The sequence below is a fragment of the Lepidochelys kempii genome, chromosome 5, assembly GCF_965140285.1.
Source record: "Lepidochelys kempii isolate rLepKem1 chromosome 5, rLepKem1.hap1, whole genome shotgun sequence".
Taxonomy (NCBI): Eukaryota; Metazoa; Chordata; order Testudines; family Cheloniidae; genus Lepidochelys; species Lepidochelys kempii.
In genome coordinates this window covers 100,856,893-100,875,542 of record NC_136384.1, presented here as the reverse complement: position 1 = coordinate 100,875,542, position 18,650 = coordinate 100,856,893, and the positions used below count along the sequence as shown (strand labels likewise).

Below are 18,650 nucleotides of genomic sequence, written 5' to 3'. Positions count from 1 at the left end.
TCATAGTCAGAGCAGCGAGCCCCTCCTGTCCCTCATGCCACTGCAGCTCCATGGCTATTTTTAGCAGGTTAGCTCGATTAGCACTAATGCAGGTATGTCTCCTTACGCCGAAAATTACACGTTACAGCTCCAGTGAAAACATACCCTAAATTAGCAAACAATAAATTTCCTGTAACTGGTACAGCATTTTTTGTTGTTTGGTTTTGATTTTGTAGTGTAGGTAAGATCCTTTCAATTGGTTTGGCTGGTGATCTGTCCTCCCTGCTCTCTCTACAGGACACCTCAGAGTGTACTGCCTCATGTGCTACTGTGTGTGCGTGTTCTCCAGGCCCTCTACCTCTTGCTCAGGCACTGGGGGACAGCTATGAAGATTTTCTCAAGGTACAGATACTACCATGGTAGATGTGAACATCCAAACATGGCTGGGGTTATGTTAAAAGCCGCTGTGTGCACATAAATCCACAATGGCTGTTGAAGCTGGTTAGCTGAACTTGTCTCAAGCTAGTTACTATTGTCCCTGTACTGGAGACAGGGTCTATAAGGACTTTACCCAGCATGAATCTATACATTCTTCCAGTGAAAAGAGAACACTGCTACTCTTCACTAACACTGGGGCCTACTATCTAAAACAAATAAAATAAAAATGGTTTTTTTATTTTGCTACAGAATGAAACAGAGTAATATTTTTAATCATCTATCTAAGCAGGAGCTCCAAACATCAGAGTGTTAATGGCTTCTAATCTGTCCCAGAAAAAAAGAGTTTATTATTATAAGTCACCACAATCTTTATGTTATTATATGAATTATTTTATATAAAATGATTTTTAAACAAAAAGCACCCTCTGTGCAAAATTTTATTGACTATTCCAGGATTTATATGATGGAAGAAGCACTGGAAGTATTCTTTGACACATTTTTAAGCACTCTTTTTCATGTAATTCATTATGTGCTGCAAAACTAGATATTTCTTTCTCCATGTGAAAACCAAAAGGAAGGAAAAATTATCCACAATGAGGGGAAAAATAGGAAGAAAATACTTATATTTAAGTTCATGATTACTAAATGTAGAGCAACTGCATAAGAAAATGTTTAACTTGGATCAATCATATGTGATTTTGAGCACATGGTCTACATTTTAAAAGATGGCTTGGCTGAGTGATTTCTAACGAAGTAACAAACAAGGCCAAATACTACTCTTGAGCCATATCCATAGAACTTCCACTGACACGAACAGCAGCTGTGCACTTGGATCAAAAGCAGCATATGGCCCTTTATGCTTGGATTTAATTGCCATCTCGATGTATAATACTAGGATATCATACAAAATCTATGTTAAATAATTAGCGTGGATATGACTTAACCCAACAAAAGCAGATGAGGTTGAAAATCCATCCTTAGCTTGCCCAAGTCTGACTATTATTGAAGGTACTGCTGTAGAACATTTAAGAGTTCTCTCATGATTTGTGGGCACTTATACATACCAGGACAATTCTGATCTTAGGGACACCTATGCAACTCCAGATTTTTTCCATTTTTTGACAGGAGTTGCACAAGTTTAAATGAGGACAGAATTTGACCCATGGGGTCAGATTCTCAGTTGTGTTCTGGCCCCTTTGAACTTCCTGAGCGGTGCACAAGGCCAGAAAGCAACTAGATCTCCCCCGCTGTAAAATTTCTGGAATAAACTAAACATAGAATTTCTTCCACAATTGAATTTTTGTGCTTTTCACTCAGGCACAACACAATGAACTGGTTTTGCATTGTTAGCTTTCTGTGAAACAGGGGAGATCTGTAGTGAAACGTTGCCGACTTCAAATTTAACTAGATGTGACTGCTTGCACACCAAAATTCAACTGGTATGGTTCCATCTGTCTGTCACACACTTGTATTTATAGTGAAACAACCCAACATTATACCAATTTGCAGAAGAACAGTTTTGCACACCTATTCCAACTCATAATTAGAGTTGACCCATGACACAGTTAGCTTTTGACTCTTCTAAAACCTGTTAAAAAAATTCTCCAAGGCATCATTTTTTCTAGTTCAAAACACTCTACTGCTCATAGTTTTAGTCTTTCTCTCTAGCTGTCTTAGGTATTTCCAAGATGCCCATCATCTGTATGGGAGTACCACTAACAATATTTAGTACTTATTCAATATTTAATCTGATTCAAAGCCCATTAAAGTCAATGGAAAGACTCCTGATGGTTTCATTGGGTATCAGTTCAGGTCCATTGTGCTTTACATGGTTAAAGTTATTTCCAGAGATTACCAAATTTACCCTCACAAAACACCTGTGTGGTAGATAGCTATGTAAATATTATTATCCCCATGTTACTGACAGTGAAAATGAAAGAGGGGGGCTTAGTGACTTGCCCAAGGTCACATAGCAAGTCAGTGGCCGAGCAAGAAACAGAACCCAGTTCTATGCTTAGTCCATGGTGCTTCATCCCTATATGACCACAAATGCCACCCACTCCCAACAAGTGGAGGAACTTGATGGCAGCAGCAAAGGGGGACAGCCCCAGGAACAAAGGAGGAAGACACTTGCTGAGGGCACCAGGTACCTCCCCACTCCTTTGGAGTCTCTGGCACACATTGGTCGGTTGAGAGGAAAGGGATTCTGATTGGCCTGCATCTCCCAGCTCCAGGATTGAATCTGGAGCACGGAACACACGGTGCCTGATTCCAGCAGTTTAAAGTTCATCCCTATATGACCACAAGGTGCTCAGAGACGCAGACAGATTAACGAATGCCAAGCCACTCAGATGCCCAGCTGCAGCTGTTCTTTTGGTCTGTTCTTCTTTTGTCTCTCTAATCAATTTGGTTGTGATCAAATAGTTTAGACACCAACAAAGAAATTGTGTTTTTTCTAAATTTCACATTTAGATTCTTAATACACCTTAACAACAAAAGCAAGCTACATTAAGAATTAACGGTGTGCCCTTTCCTATACACCCTCCATTAGACTTAAAAGAAATAGAATGGAAGTGTGTGTACTGCTTCATTTTTTTTTTAACTGTGGTCATTATCGGCCCTTTAGAAGAAAACTGGATCTCTTTTGTTTATCTCTGAATCTGAAATATCGGAAAGGAGAGGAGCAGAGATGGGCCCAACTAGAACTCTGAATCCAAACATGCCCTGAACTTTGGGGCTGGTTTTGATCCAGATTCAAAACACAAAAAGGGCCAATTTTACCTATAAGAAAGAGAAATTAAGCTCTGGCCCGTTCCTTCCCCCATGGTCTACACTCATTGTTGCTGTCTTTTTGAAGGAGAACCCACAGACCTCAACACCCTTACAGGCTGTATAGGGGACTACCAGCTGCACTTTCCCACACTGCCTTTTGCAGGGGATGGCTGCCAGGTAACCCCTGCCGCGACTTGTCCTGGAGCTGCCAACAATTCCTATCAAGCCAGCATGGAATAAGCTCCTTCTTAGAACTGTTCTTGGATTTTTTTAAAACATCAGCAATTATGACTGTCCCCACACAGCCGAGCCCTATGTCACACATGGGCCAGCCAGGATACAATCTGCTCCCTCACAATTCTAGCAAGTGGCATTATTAGATCTCCCTCGAGTCCTTGCATAGTTGCTAAATCCTATACATTTTGGGCAAGCACTCCGGCTCCAAAACACTTAGTCTGGCCTGAGCTTCCAGTATACCTACTGCTGCAGCAGGAATGGGACCTTTGCTACCAATGCAGCTACGCCAATGGCAGCCATAAAAATAAAATGATTTATTTTAATGACTCAGGATCAAATTCTGCACAGATTTACTGGACCAGAACCAATGTCTGCAGGGTGACCACCATTTCTGCACTGCCAGCTGGCAGCCAAGACAAAGCTATGACCAATGCTCTGTAATCCCTGGGAGACTAGGCACCACAGGCAATGCCACCCACAGAAGATTTGATTGGCAGCACCCCCATTACCGCTGATTGGTTCAGATCCACTATTGAAGCATGGAGGGCAGTCTGTACAACAAGGCAGATCCCTGGCCTGCTACTGAGACAGAGCCTGCCTTATTCCAGCTTTGGACCCAGATATACTTCTGCCTTCCCTGTCTGCAGGTACATGGTTCTGGGACCCATGGCTGAGGCATCCAGTTTCTGACCCTTGGATTTGTGTCCTGACTCCTGCTCTGACTTCTAGGACTGACTGCATGCATCCCACTTCCTGACACCTACCCGCTGTGCCACACCTGTAGGACTTGCATGATACAGACTGTAGATGAGTGTAGAATTTGTCACTAGCTGCTTGATTCTTCAGCCCTTATATGCATGTAAATACCCCCTTACTCTCAACAGGAGTAATACACACATAAGGGCTCCAGAAGGGGGCCCTAAGTCTTCTGGCTTTTTTTAGAGCAGAGCTACCCTAAATAGCTTAAACATATTTCTGCAATTCTGCTGCCACAGTGGCAGTGCTTGGCAAATTGGTACCTGATCCAAAGGCACTGGAAAAATTCCCCTGGATTTTAGTGGACTATTGTTCAGACCCTTGGAGTGATTGCCCCAAAAATTCTATGCGGTGGGGAGAGATCGGCAGCAGGCAGGCACGGGAGGAACACATGGACAGGAGAACAGTTCAGGGGAACAAGTTTAGGCTGAAAGTGGCTCTCACATTTAGGCTCTCTTAGAGAGCTCTAGCCTCATGCAGTGGCAGCTGCATCTGCTCAGGCAATTATGCAAGAAGTGTGTGTGCTGTAGGGGTGTGGGAGCGGAATCAGGCATTTTCTACTATGAGTTTAATTAAATAAACCAAGCTTCAAAACCACTGTTTTAAAGGGATACTGTCTTATTAAATACCTTGGTTAAAAACTCTATAACTTGTGGATCATGAGCTGGATGGTGAAGAGGCCTTGCAGTCCCATCATGTGCATTTATTGGAGAAAATTACAGTCTCAGAAACAAATCCCTCTTCCATCAATTAGATTACAATAGTCATCCATGTTGCAGAAACATTTTCATAGGCTCCCAATTCCGCAAGCTACTTACCTAACTTCAATATGTGAGCACCACTATTGAAATCAATGGGACTGTTCCTTGCTTAATGTTAGGAAAGTGAATAAGTGCCTTGCTGAATTGGAAACATATGAATCTGCACACATCCTTTTCAATACCTTTTTAATCACACACTATTCCAGATAAGCTCTCCTTACCCTTCTTCAGGCAAGGAAGGCTGCAAAGTCCTGCATTCTTTTGGAGTAAAGACAATGTCCAAATCATCTTCGGGAAAGTCACCAAGTTCTTGCACAGTTTCTGAGTCTAAGTTGTTCAGCTGTGTCATCAGGAAACCTTCAAAATCCACTGGTTCCACTGCGTCATAAAACGGAGGCTGGAGAGAATAGAAATAAATAGCTGTCTTATAGAAATGTGGGCTTTTAAAAGAAATAACTCAAGCTTATTGCCCCTACTAAACCTAGAAAGCATGTCTCTATTCCTTTATGGTGTGCAAGTAAAATTCTTCAAAGAATAAAATGGTTAGTGAAGGATCGGTCTAAAAATGGAAGGCGCAGAAGAGGAAAAAGTTAATTAATTAGAAAATAAACACAACATACTAAGTTTAGGCCCAGATCTGCAGCTCCTCTTCATTCAGAACTTTCACTGACTGGTGGAAGTGAGGGCTGGTTCAAGCACATCTGGGGCCCCCTACAGGCCCATTCAGTTGGACCACTACTCCATGTAATCATTCAGTCTCCCAGCCCAGGCTGATCATTATAGTTGTGAGAAAGGGGGCAGAAGCAGAGATAGATAGGAATGGAGAGGGGCCGATGAGGAGACCCAGAGGCAGGGTCAGGAAGCAGACAGCATGCAGGCAGCAGTCAAAGGGCACCTAACATCCTCAGTAAAAGGCAACAATATCCAGGCCACGATGGCTGAGTCCCTGAAGCAGGAGCAGAAGCTAAGGCACGTCTGAAGACCCTGACACCCAGCCCAAACAATCCAGGCCGAAATCATCAAAATGGCACACTATTTGGATTCCTGTCTGAAATACTTTGATCCTGATTGTCAGAAGTGCTGAGCACTCAACTCCAAATTAAGTCCATCGGACCTCCAATAAGATTACCATCCAAAATATAAGCACAGGGTTGTTTTCCCACCTCTCCCTAGAACAGATGACTTTTATTTTTATGATATTTTCCTACTGTCACCACAGTAAATCTTTAGAAACACCTGGAACAGCTGTCTCCATCATCAGAAACCTCAAGCATCTGCCACTTCTGCAGTATATTATGCTGCAACTTAATAAAGCCAAAGGATGTTTAGTCACGCCTAATTAGCCATTCTGAGGTGGTACATCCTCTTCAGAACAAAGTTTCAAAACATGTGAACTCTTCCAATGGCACACACTATCAACTGGCTTGTTCTTTTTACTTGCATAGTCACAACAATAGTGACTGAATTTCCTACTGCAGAATGGAAAAGAGACTATGAAACAGCATCTTAGAACAACTTCACTTAGAATGATATATAACTTTATTTTATATAAATGTACAAGTTATTGCAAATGTAGAGGGTACTGCTATTTCTTTTTCCTTACTGTGTAACTAATACAAAATAAGCTGCTTGTATGAAGACAATGAAACACTGTCCAGTCATATTCAAAGACTATTTATACCCTATTATAGGTTTCCATTATAAGTAATGAAGTGAGTTAAAAGACACAATTTAAGATAATCTATCTTTCCTTTCCCGTGAGCTCTGAGGAAACCTAAGTACAGTGTGACCCATGAAAGATAATTACAGGATTGGAATAACTAGTGTACCAATGGGAAGTCCACTGGAGTATATTTATCAAATCAGCCTGTTAAACTATCCTTGACTATCAAGAACAAGGACTCTGTCACAACAGTAGCCCAAATATTGTAAATGACTGTTTCCTGAAAGTACCAAAATAAAAAAGGGGGATAAACATAGATCACATAATTCATGCATACTGTTCTATAGCTGGGGATTATAAAAAATATTCAGCAATTAAGAAAAATAAGGCATTTGATGTTTCTTATACCATTACAACCTTTATATTCAATATTACTACAACTAACTACTCCATCTGAGATTTATTCTATTTGCATGCAAGATTCTTTCATACAAATAAAAACTATGGACCAAATCCTGAAGTCCTTATTGAGGCAAAACTCTCAGTGAAGGTAACACATATTTCAACTGTGTACAAACTGAGTAAAATATAAGAACTTCAGATTTTGGGCCAATGGCAGGTTTTGTTTTTTGTTTGGTTTGGATTTTTTACTTGTAAGGATCTTTGGATTCAGCTTTATAAAAAGGGGTTTTCCAGCCCCCTTTATAGAAAATTCGGATATAGGTATTTTACATTTCAAAGAGCAAAATTTTTATTAATTCTTACTTTGTCCTGTTTACATCTTGTTACATATTATTCTTATCCTTCCCTTTCTACATCAGTCATGTTCCACTTTTAAGAACTTGAGGGTATTTTCAGTAGCAAGTGCTTGTATCTATAGCAAGTGTATCATGAAACTCCATGCCCAGATACATCATTTACAGAACCAGGAGGAAAAATTCCCCATATGCTGATTGTCAGAAATGTTCAGGGTACTACTCTCATTATATTTACTGTATGTGCTGCCAGTGTTATATGGACAAGTACATCTATATTGAACTCAGATCATGTATACATAGTTGGCACTGGGCATTTGACGGTGCTTTCCATGTGTGCGGAAATCCCCAACTACAGGATTGTCAGATCATATCACTGGATAGTTTGCAATTGCTCTTAAAAGACTACAGAGCTAGCTGATGCTGAAGCACCTTCAGCAAGACTGATATGGACTTGAGCTTGTCCTTTGGATTGCTATTATTGAAGTATATATCCATCTCTCCCAGTTGTCTTCTCACTACTAGCTTGTTGGGCCAATCAAGTTCTTTAAAGGGAACGATAAACCATGAACAAGTTGATTTTTGACAAAACACAAGCCACAATGCATGAAATCCTGGACCAATTGGAGCAAATAACAAAAACTTCCATTGACTTCAATGTGACCAGAATTTCACCCCATCTCTCTAGATCCTCTGTAATCAATCTCATTGCATCCACAGACTCAGTAATTTTGTCTCAGTGGGACAGTAGGAAACACAGCATCTACACATGATGCTCCATAGTCACTAAGTTCAGGCAGTCTCTGGCACTGCAGTCAAAATATCCTCAAAAATATCCTCTAAGTCCTAGAGAACTATCGCTAGTTAAAGCATTATGTAGTAATTAGGGCTGTCAATTAATTGCAGTTAACTCAAGTGATTAACTCAAAACAAATTAACTTGATTAAAAAAGTTAATCATGACTAATGGCAGTTTTAATCACACTGTTAAACAATAATAGAATTTATTATAAATATTTTAAAATGTATTGGTTTCAGTTACAACACAGAATACAAAGTGTACAGTGCTCACTTTATATTATTATTTTTGATTACCAATATTTGTATTGTAAAAAAGATAAACAAAAGAAACAGCATTTTTCACTTCACCTCAGACCATTTTTGTAGTGCAATCTCTTTATCGTGAAAGTGCGATTTACAAATGGAGAACTATTTTGTTACATAACTGCACTCAAAAACAAAACAATGTAAAAACTTTAGAGCAGGGGTTCTCAAACTGGGGGTCGGGACCCCGCAGGGGGTTATGAGGTTATTACATGGGGGGGGGTCACGAGCTGTCAGCCTCCCCCCCAAAACCCTCTTTGCATCCAGCATTTATAATGATGTTAAATATATCAAAAGTGTTTTTAATTTATAAGGGGGGGTCACACTCAGAGGCTTACTATATGAAAGGGGTCACCAGTACAAAAGTTTGAGAACCACTGCTTTAGAGCCGACAAGTCCACTCAGTCCTACTTCTTGTTCAGACAAACAAGTCTGTTTACATTTATGGGAGATAATGCTGCCCACTGCTTATTTACAATGTCACCTGAAAGCAAGAAAAAGCACTGCATGGCACAGTTGTAGCTCATGTCACAAGGCATTTACATGCCAGATATGCTAAACATTTATATGCTCCTTCCTGCTTTGACTTGTAGATTGCACTATCTTTTGTTTATCTTTTTTTACAGTGCAAATATTTGTAATAAAAAATAACAAAGTGAGCACTGTACACTTTGTATTCTGCATTGTAACTGAAATCAATATATTTGAAAATGTAGAAAAAAATCCAAAAATATTTATAATAAATTTAATTTGTATTCTATTATTGTTAACAGTGCGATTAAAACTGGATTAGTCATGATTAATTGTTTTAATCTCACAATTAATTTTTAAATCATTTGACAGCCCTAGTAGTAAGACATATACCTGCAGATATTGTTATATAATGTTCCATAGTATTAGTTTACAAAATATTTTTAAAAATGAGGTAATTTAAATGCATATAAGTATATCTATAATCTTTTTCTTTTTGCTGAAGACATAGTGTTTTGCAAACAAAACGATGTTGCTTATTAAAATCCAGTTTTAAAATCAACCATTGTATTTACTTTCCAACATCAGACCACCCACTTTCATCAATCAAATCAATCGCATTTTATTTTGGCTTCTAACTTGTCTAGTTTAGGTGGCAATAATAATCTTTATCATTTGAATTATGTGCTCTTAACTTTTGCAGTTTTGCACATTTTCTAGATAAGAATTTTAAAAGGGATGAAAGAATAAAGCTAAATAGAGATGGAACATAATAGACTAACAGAAAAAAATGCAGATTTTCAAAAGAAAGGTCATCATTGCATCTTATGATACACTGTTGTACTCTCCACCCCCCACACACAGCACACTCTATCCAATGAAGAGCAATTTAAGCATCTTACAGAAATAGCCATAAATCAGTACAGCAGACATACCTTTTTAGATGATGGATTAGAGGCATGTAAGTTGTGACAGCTCACAAAATGGCGGCTACAGGAAGTGAAATGTAATGTTACCAAATTTCCTAACAGCAGAAGCAGGTTTCTGAGAGCAAAAGAAGAAAGAAAACCCTGCCCTCACCACAGCATTTCAAACTGAGGAAGCGAGCAAAACGCTAGTGGTAAGCCCTGACACACAGGAAGTGAATGCTTACAGTATTTCCAGTTTTCTCAATCGCTGGGGCACAAATACTCTGCCTGTTCCTACTACTACTCAGAAAAGAGTCAAAATCCCATTCTGGTTTTATTTCACAGCATGAGATACTCCCAAATCTCCCCTGCTTTTGACGGGCCTTTAAAAAGATCTTGAATTTAATGGGAATACATTTCCTCTTGTTATAATAAACAGGGGCTACATTCCTCCCTGTGTGACATCCAGCAGGTTGGAGAAGATGCTGAGGGGGCTATGCAGCACCTGACTCAAGCAGAACTAGGCCAGTGACCTCCAAGCAGTGCACACCAACACACCTATTGCACCACCTTTGAAAAAGGTGTGGCATACTACCCCTTCCCTGTCTAAGCAGCTTTGCTGACTGGCATGGGGGAGGGGGAGGAGCCACGGTCCCTCTTAACCCCTTCCCCATTCAAGCACCTAGCACACTTGCGGGTAGCAGGGATCACATTGCCCTTCAAGATTCTGGACAGTCCCTGCATAGGAGCATGAGGTGAGATACCTTTTGGCCTCCAGGTCTGACCCCCATTGTGGAGAGCTGGCCAGAATTTGGCCCGTCAGTTGTTAGCACATGTAGGAAGAAGTCAAATCTGGAAGGCATTCCCTCGTTAAGTATTTGGCATTGAAGACATTCCTGAAAAGGCTCTAACATGGAATAGTATAAAGCTAAACATCCAGTCCTGTCTCTTTGCTCTCTATGGCTAAGTATTTGAAACCTAGGCTGGAGTAATTCAGTTACCTCAGTGCATCCAAAACACAACCAAACCCAGTGCTGACAATCAACCTACATTAGGTTAACTGCTGTTGTTTGTCAAATAATTTACAATAAGGAATAAATACAAGAAAATGGTCACCTATCCACAGACACTCACAAGAGAAAAAAGCACTGAAACTGAAGTATGTTGACAAAATTTGTTACCTAGCGGTCCAACTAATGCACAGTCCTCTTTCCAATAAGTGCCAAATGCTTCATGCTATGAAAGTGTAGGAAATCATGCGCTGAGCTATGCCATATGGGTCACGTAATGTCCCTTTTTATTCTGGCACGCACCCGTCTTTGCAGAGCACCTCCGGTCAGCACACAGCACACGCACCTCTGTGCCTATATGTGCTTACAGGGCAGGGCTCAAACAATTCCAGCAAAAAGCCACAATCTGCACAGTCACTTATTTCCTTTGATTTATGCTACTCGATCTCAGGCCCTGGGCATCACTGACAATCGTTCCAAACAAACAGGTGCCTCGGCTCACATTGCAGTAGTTCTATTACAGCCTTATGCAGAGGGCAGCAGAAAGCAAGATCAGCCCCCAAGAAGAGTTCAGTGACCTCAGCCTAAAAACATAAATCAATATAGATGGAAAAACTATACATAAAAAACGAATCTCTGTACTTACCAGCTGAATAGAGCCAGAGGCGCTTATACTTCGTAGACAAAACTGTCCAACACTTGGTTGGAGGGTAAATTGCTTCCTTATTTCTGCTGATGAATGCCTTTAATTAAAACAGAAAAACTTAAATGTACTGCAGTAGTTGTCCACAATTCAAAACCAACTGACAACAAATGTTAAGGGCACACTGGTTAATTTCAACTCTACATTTATGAATATCTGAGGTTCAAATAAGATAATCAAATATTTTTCCTAGAGTTTAAGCAGCTTAATGATGTACTCTAATGTTTGGAACCATATTTTGATTATTCCCTGCTCTCCTCTTGCTTTGTAACAAGTGTTAGCCTTCACTGAATTGTTCATAAAACGTTTACAGTCCTGTATTCTCAGGATTCTGTTCATTCGCCCATCAATAGATATAGTGCTATCTAAGCTAAATTCTTGGAACTGAGAAACTAAATATAAACTGGTAAGAAGAATTTGACCCAAAATCAAGTGTAATTGGAACATGAGTAGCAATATTTAATAACAGTCTGCAAATTCCGTCCTGCAAAGTAACTACTATAGAGCAAAGTAACTACTATAGAGCAAGAGAACAGAGAGGGACCACCACAGAGGGAAAACATTTTTAATGAGCTACTCATGGACCAAAAAAAGCAATAAGACAAGACTCCACTGACCGAACAATAAAATCCTATGCTCAGATCAATAACACAGCGTGCTGTCATTAGCACCTGGAAACAAAAACACCAGTCCAGAACATTGTAGTCTTAATAAGAGTATCAGTTGAATGTATAAGAGTGAGATTTTCTAAAGTACTCACTGATTGATTTCAATGAGAGCAGAGATAGGTCAATGCCAAGCGCTTTTGAAAATCCCAAGGTGATTGATAGTACAGTCAGCCAATCAAACCCATTGAGTTAACAATCCACTAATCAGATTCATTGCATTAACTTTCTTTAATAACCTCCTGGTAAATATTCTATGAGGCTCAGGAAATAAATAAAAAAAATACATAATAATGATTGAGTAATTTTTGTTTTTGTTTTGAAGCTGGTTATTTACATATTTTACCTTGGGAACACGGGGCATGATTCTCAAAGGTGCAGATGGCAATTATGTGCCTAACTCCCACTGAAAGTCAATGGGAGTGAGGCATTTAATTGCCATTTGCACTTTTGAAAATCTTCCCCACAATAACTTCTTTGGAGAAATCAAGAAAATATTGTCACATGACCATGGGATGGGATATTTAGCAGGATCCATTAGAGTCCAGAGTGTCTAGTGGTAAAAGCAGGATACTGGGAGCCCATGAGTCTATTCCCAGCTCTGCAACTGACTCACTGAATGATGCTGAGCTCAGAACTGGATTTTCAAAAGATGCTGAGCACTCACCACTCCAAATGAAATCAGTGGGAGCTACAAGTGTTCAGCACCTCTGAAAATCAGGCCCTTAATCTCCCTCACACCACATTCATCCCTGGTGTAATTTTTCTGAAGTTACTGGAGTTATATCAGCAATGAACCTGATCCTCAGTGTTTCAGTTTACATTATCTATGTTACAGTTTTGTGCTGCCACCCATCACTATAGTATCTGAGCCTCTTCCAAGTCAAACAGACTGGAAATAGCATAGTCCCCAGTGGACTTCATGCAGGGTCGGGCTCTTCTCCTTTTTCAGGTTATAGAAGGCTTTCCTTGGGGTAGGGTTATATTTAAGTGTGGTAAAGGAGGGTCTGGCTTCACTTCAGACAGCATTATTGCTTTGGAACAGGTCTCAAGTTTAAAGGAAATTAGGTAGTCCAGTCTCCCATTGGAGGAGAATCAGAAAAGTTCTTTGTTATATGGGACAACCTGCACGGGGTTAGGGAAACATCATGATGTGGTGAACTGAGAAGGCTCTTCTCTCCCCAGCACTCCTTCCTCTAATGCTAGTGAGCATTATTGGGTTCTTCAGCCATCTGATAATCAGGCTTATCAGATCCAACAAGATGGGGCTTCCCTGTTCAATCTGCACCTTCTCTTCTCTCTTCTCCAGTCCCCAGCTGCCTGTGAAGCAGCTGTTAATTCAGGGTCCTTGTCAAGTGTGACCGAGACTTTGCTTGACTCTAAAAACAACAATGTTTACAGCCAGAGCAAAAGCAGCCCTGAAAAGCCGAAGTACTGCTATGGAACAGGAAGAAAAGATATCACAGAAAAAATATGTTCTTACTCAGTATTGGCACTACAAGGCTTTAACCAGCCAAAATGTTGAGGGATTCTTGAGCTGATTCAATAGAGAAATAAGTGTTTTTAAAACATCAGTAAAAAGGCACGTAGGGGAAATCCGTGGTTTTCCAGTGTCTGGTGTGTTTAAGATAATATGTGCAACTTTTAAAAAGAGAACAAAAACTGTATAGCAAGTCGATTTTCTTCCAGTTCATCTCCCACTACAAGTAATCTCTGATCATGTGTCTCTCACAGCATGAAGTAAGTCTCAGTTTTACTGAACCCAGGATTTTCCTTTGAAGAGAATGGGCCAGGTTCTGCCCTGTGAAGCATACCACACGAGTCTCATTGACATTAATGAAAGTTGTAGCAGCATTCATCTGCTGGCAGACTATGGCTAAATGTTTTCCAAAAACAGATGTCACTCTAGATGAGGGGATAACATGTCTCTAAATTATACAGGTTGTGGGGTGATTAGGCCCCTAGAACAGGGCATTGTTCTGAGCTACAAAAGGGAAAAGAAGAGCACAGACCAGGACCCAACTCACCATTTGGTGTAAGCAGATGCAACTCCGTGGCCTTCAGAGGAGTTATGCCCCTTACAAGAGGCAATGCGTTTAGTATGATCATATTTCCCCAATGGAAAAATGGGACACCGCAGGGGGCTAGCCCGAGCCATCCCTTTCTCCCACCCGCCCGTGCATGGGGCTGGCCTGAGCTGCTTGTCCGAGCTCTGCCTGCCCCCAGCACGAGGCTGGGGCTAGCATCATTGCTCGCTTGAGCCCTGTCTGCCCCCCGCATGAGGCCGGGGCTAGCATCACTGCCCGCTCGATCTCGGCCTGTCCCCTGCACGTTCCTCCGCACTCCACCTTTTTTGACAAAAGTGAGCATTTGTCCCATTTGCTTTTGCCAACTGAGCAAGTTGGAAAGAGCAAATGGGACAAATGCCCACTTTTTCCAAAAAACTCTGGACGGCAGGGACAGGGCTTAAAAAGGGACTGTTCCAGCCAACATGGGACACACGATCGGTCACCCTAAATTAATTTGATCCCACAGATTTTTCACTATCTAACAGAAGGAATAAGTTTGAAAAGGAACACTACAATATTGAAGAAAAAATTACATACATTTACAGGAAATTGATAAAGTAAAGAAGCCTGGTTCAATTTAATAAACTTTAGATACTGAAGTAGATAGTATATCTTGTTTCATTTATGAATTTAACTATTTCTGCTAAATTAAAAATATTGTGCACTAGGATATCTGTACTACATGAGTTTTGCAAACAAACTCTGCTCGCTAGCTAGATCTACAACGACACTCACTGAGAAAACAAGAGCCAGATTTTACCCTTAGATATACACAAACTCAACTTCCATTGGGCCCTGATCCTATAGAAATGACTCCATGCAGGTGCAAGTGTCCATGTGTTGAACCATTTGCAGGACCAGTTTCAGCCACTAGTAGTTGAGCAAGCATTCCTGAGATCAGAATTGGCCCCAAACATATAGATATGGCAATAACAGTGCCGTGCTCTTATTTGGTCCCTGGTTTTTTGCGTAGTACTCAATGAGACAACTGACTGTAGAGAAAATGTCATAAGGCTTGATTCTGCTGTCACTAAATTCAGAGGTGAAATTCCCACTGGGTCAGATTCCATGTTGCAGTGATCAGTAGGCACAACCCACAAGAAAAGGAGAGGGGTGGGGGAAAGCAAAGGTAGCTTTATGCCAATTTTGGGCCTCCGACATTTTTGGCTGCACTTGGGGGTTGGAGCAGTCCCTGCTCCTACACCAGGTGAATTTTCCCAGGGGCCCATTGACTTTCAAGTAGTATATGCAATCCTGCAGCAATTTTTCCAAACAGCTCATTATAGTTGTGACTTAACAGTTCACCCCTCCCCGCCCCGCAGCTAAATCCTCTCCTAAACAAAGTGTACAATTTGTATAATACTCTTAAACCAACAGTGCAATTGTGGTTACAGACAGCAGGTTATTAAAGTGTAATTAAGCCCATGGGCCACATTCAGAGAGTACTGCTGGTGCGGAGCTCATTGCAGGACGAGGGCATCAGAGCTAGAACATGATTTAGGTTAGTGATTAGGCCTAAATGATATAATGGAACAGAAAAGAAAATGAAAACAAGTTACCTTCTCTGTCTAGAATATTTTAGACCCTCTCTTGGACACTCCTAATTGACCTAGTTCACTTGAGCAATAATTTAAAATGGTGATAGCTCATCTCTTAATTTTATGCTCATGTCATAAAACCGCAGCCAAAGCCCACTGAAATCAGTAGATTCCCAGCAAGATCAAGGACCTCTGGGTCAGGCTCACAGCATAAGGAGAACAAGTGGCTCTCCAAATTGGGTAGTACCAGTCACATAAGTAGGATGAGGGACAGGCAGATCACAGCTATAAGTGCCCAGAAGAGGGAGAATCTTCTGATGAAGATGTCTAAGAGAAGATATTCAAAAGAAAAATCACTACTCATCAATAACTCTATCCACATACAGTTGTATGGAAAGCCAATTGCAAGGCAAAACGATGTCTTGAATCACTCTCAAAAGCAAAAATACTAATTAGCAACTGATAGGTAAAAAATTCACCAATCGCAACAAGAAAGAAACAAAAGTATTAGAAATGAACAGGCCATTTTCAAACTTCTAACATTCATATGCCACGAGCTTCCGAGGCCCACAATGGAATGGTAATGTAATTAATTCATTGCACTGTGGATGAGATGAGAGAGGCTGAGTGATCCCCCGCTGAGGCACATTAGTCTGCGCTACAAAAAAAGTGCTAGAGACTAATCACATGTAAGAGAAATATGCTTTTGTATATGGACAATCATTGTATCAATATTAGGAAGTAATATAATGAATTGTCTTTAAAGCAAAGATACAATTGCACATAACGTATGTAGCAGATTCTTAGGATTTCACTCTAAAATCTACCCGTCAAAGTTTTCCTCCTTTGAACTGGATCTGCTAAAGACAGATTTGAAAAGAACACAGCAGGCACTGTGGTGCCACGGTGGTCAGAGGTACAGTACAAAACTTTGAGTAAATATAAAACAGAGCAGAAGAGAATGGTTTTTAAGCTCACAGAGATCTTTCATCAGCTGGAAAGTGGAAACTTTTAAATAGAGAAAAGCTGGTCTTAAAGGTAAGTGTCTGTTGTAGACACCTTTTAGTTGACATCATTCAAAGGAAATCAGCAACTATCTAATTGGAGGAACTGGTGAGAGAAACTTTTATCACTCAAGTTATCTATCCAGCCAGTACTCTTAGAGAATTGAGAACAGGCTTCTGAAAGAGCTTCATTGGCTACAAAAAACCAAAGAGGTTAACTAAAAAGGGGGAAAGAAGGAGTCTCTCAAAGGATGGGTGTATATATGCATTTACACCGGGGCGGGGAGGGGGTGTCCATAAAATACAGCAGAAAAAATCTTTATTATTATACATTGACTGGTTTGGCTTCTCCTACTTTCTGTAAGAAAAGTAACATTAAACAGAATTATGCATCCATTTATGATTTTCTGTAAAAAAACCCAAACATGTTGCCTATGCTTAACTTTATGTTAAACCTTTGTTAATCTGAGGAATGGACCTGCTTGTCCAATAGCGATGAAGCAAATCATCTACTAAAATAACTCTTCTGTGGCTTTATTCTCAGGTTTGAGAGTTCTCTGGTTGCAACAAACAAAAAATTCTGCTAGAGAAGAAATTAACCGGGGGGGGGGGGGGGCGGAACCACAACAGGTCAGACTACAACCCAGCTCTTTAGCTACAAAGCATAGAAATCTATCTCAGAGATTCTTTTCCCTTCTCACTACCAATGGAAGTATTTTCTTTTAACAGAGTTCCCTGGTTTTCCTCTAAATTTCTAATCTGGCCTTCAGGTACCACAGCTCTGCTTCATTACCTCCTTCTTCACAGGTGTGGTTGATCTGGGCTAGCAGTTCACTCTTTGTCTGCTGCTGCTCAGATCGGGCCTCTGCACTCTGTCATGGCCTTATTCAGGGTCTATCAGGTTAAGAAATACTCTGCTTAGGAAGGGAACAAAAATCCCAGACTGGACAACTGAATTTTAATTGCTGGACAGTCGTGCAACGTCTTCCCAAAGTCAGCATGGGGTGCAGCAGACTGTACAGAAATGGATGAAGAACTCTGGGACAGAACATCATCCTCATCTTTATGTTGTCAGCTAGTTAGTAGGAAACTCAGGCAGAAGGCCAGTTTTCATTTTCATCCGTGGTTAGACATGCCAGTCATTCAATGCACTCAGAATTTTTAAGCACTCCAGTTTAGCTGCTTGTTCTTCAGGGAGAGGAATATAACATACACACAAATTAACTTTAAGTAAACTATTTCTGGCAGTGTGGGGGAAAGAGCAACCACATTTCCCTACCACATAAACAAATTGAAGACTCAGGATTCGGTCACCTTGGTCCATGTGCTTGTGTATTTTTAAAATCATACTCTGTGGATCAAGCACAAAGGATATGAGGTAGTACAGGAGATTTGTTTGTGCATGCAATGGTGGCTTCTGTGTTTAAGGTATTAAATGTATAGAACAACATTTTATGTTGTCTCCCAATCTCATTATTACTTGCTAGGTTTAGAGGAGAGAAAACAGCCAAGGAATGCATTTACTGTATTTACTTTTTCAGCTACAGTTTTTCATGTGATCAGTACACTGGCACTTCCTGGAAAACAAGGAGCTATATGAAACTTGAAGATTCAGTTTAATGCACCTCTGTTCTCAAACTGCCTGTAAATACATAAAATTAACTTGTAAAAGTGGATGTAAAAATGGAATTGGACACATTAGATCGTTCCTGAATGACTTCACACAGCATTAATTTTGAATGGAAAATTATTTTTGTTTGAAAAAATGGGATCTGTGATTAATAAAGCTCATCTGTTACCCCAATGTGACTGAAAAAT

At 40.3% G+C, this 18,650-nt stretch overlaps 1 protein-coding gene across 1 annotated transcript in view; it reads right to left on the bottom strand.

The window, feature by feature from the left end:
* Nucleotides 1–18,650, bottom strand: part of DOCK8 (dedicator of cytokinesis 8) — a 132,298-nt gene that overhangs the window by 101,280 nt on the left and 12,368 nt on the right. The window contains exons 2-3 of the mRNA XM_073345216.1: nucleotides 11,500–11,596; nucleotides 5,165–5,340 (exon numbers count right to left, since the gene is read on the bottom strand). Of these exons, the coding sequence (XP_073201317.1) occupies nucleotides 5,165–5,340; nucleotides 11,500–11,596 (273 nt within the window). The remainder of the gene's footprint in view (nucleotides 1–5,164; nucleotides 5,341–11,499; nucleotides 11,597–18,650) is intronic.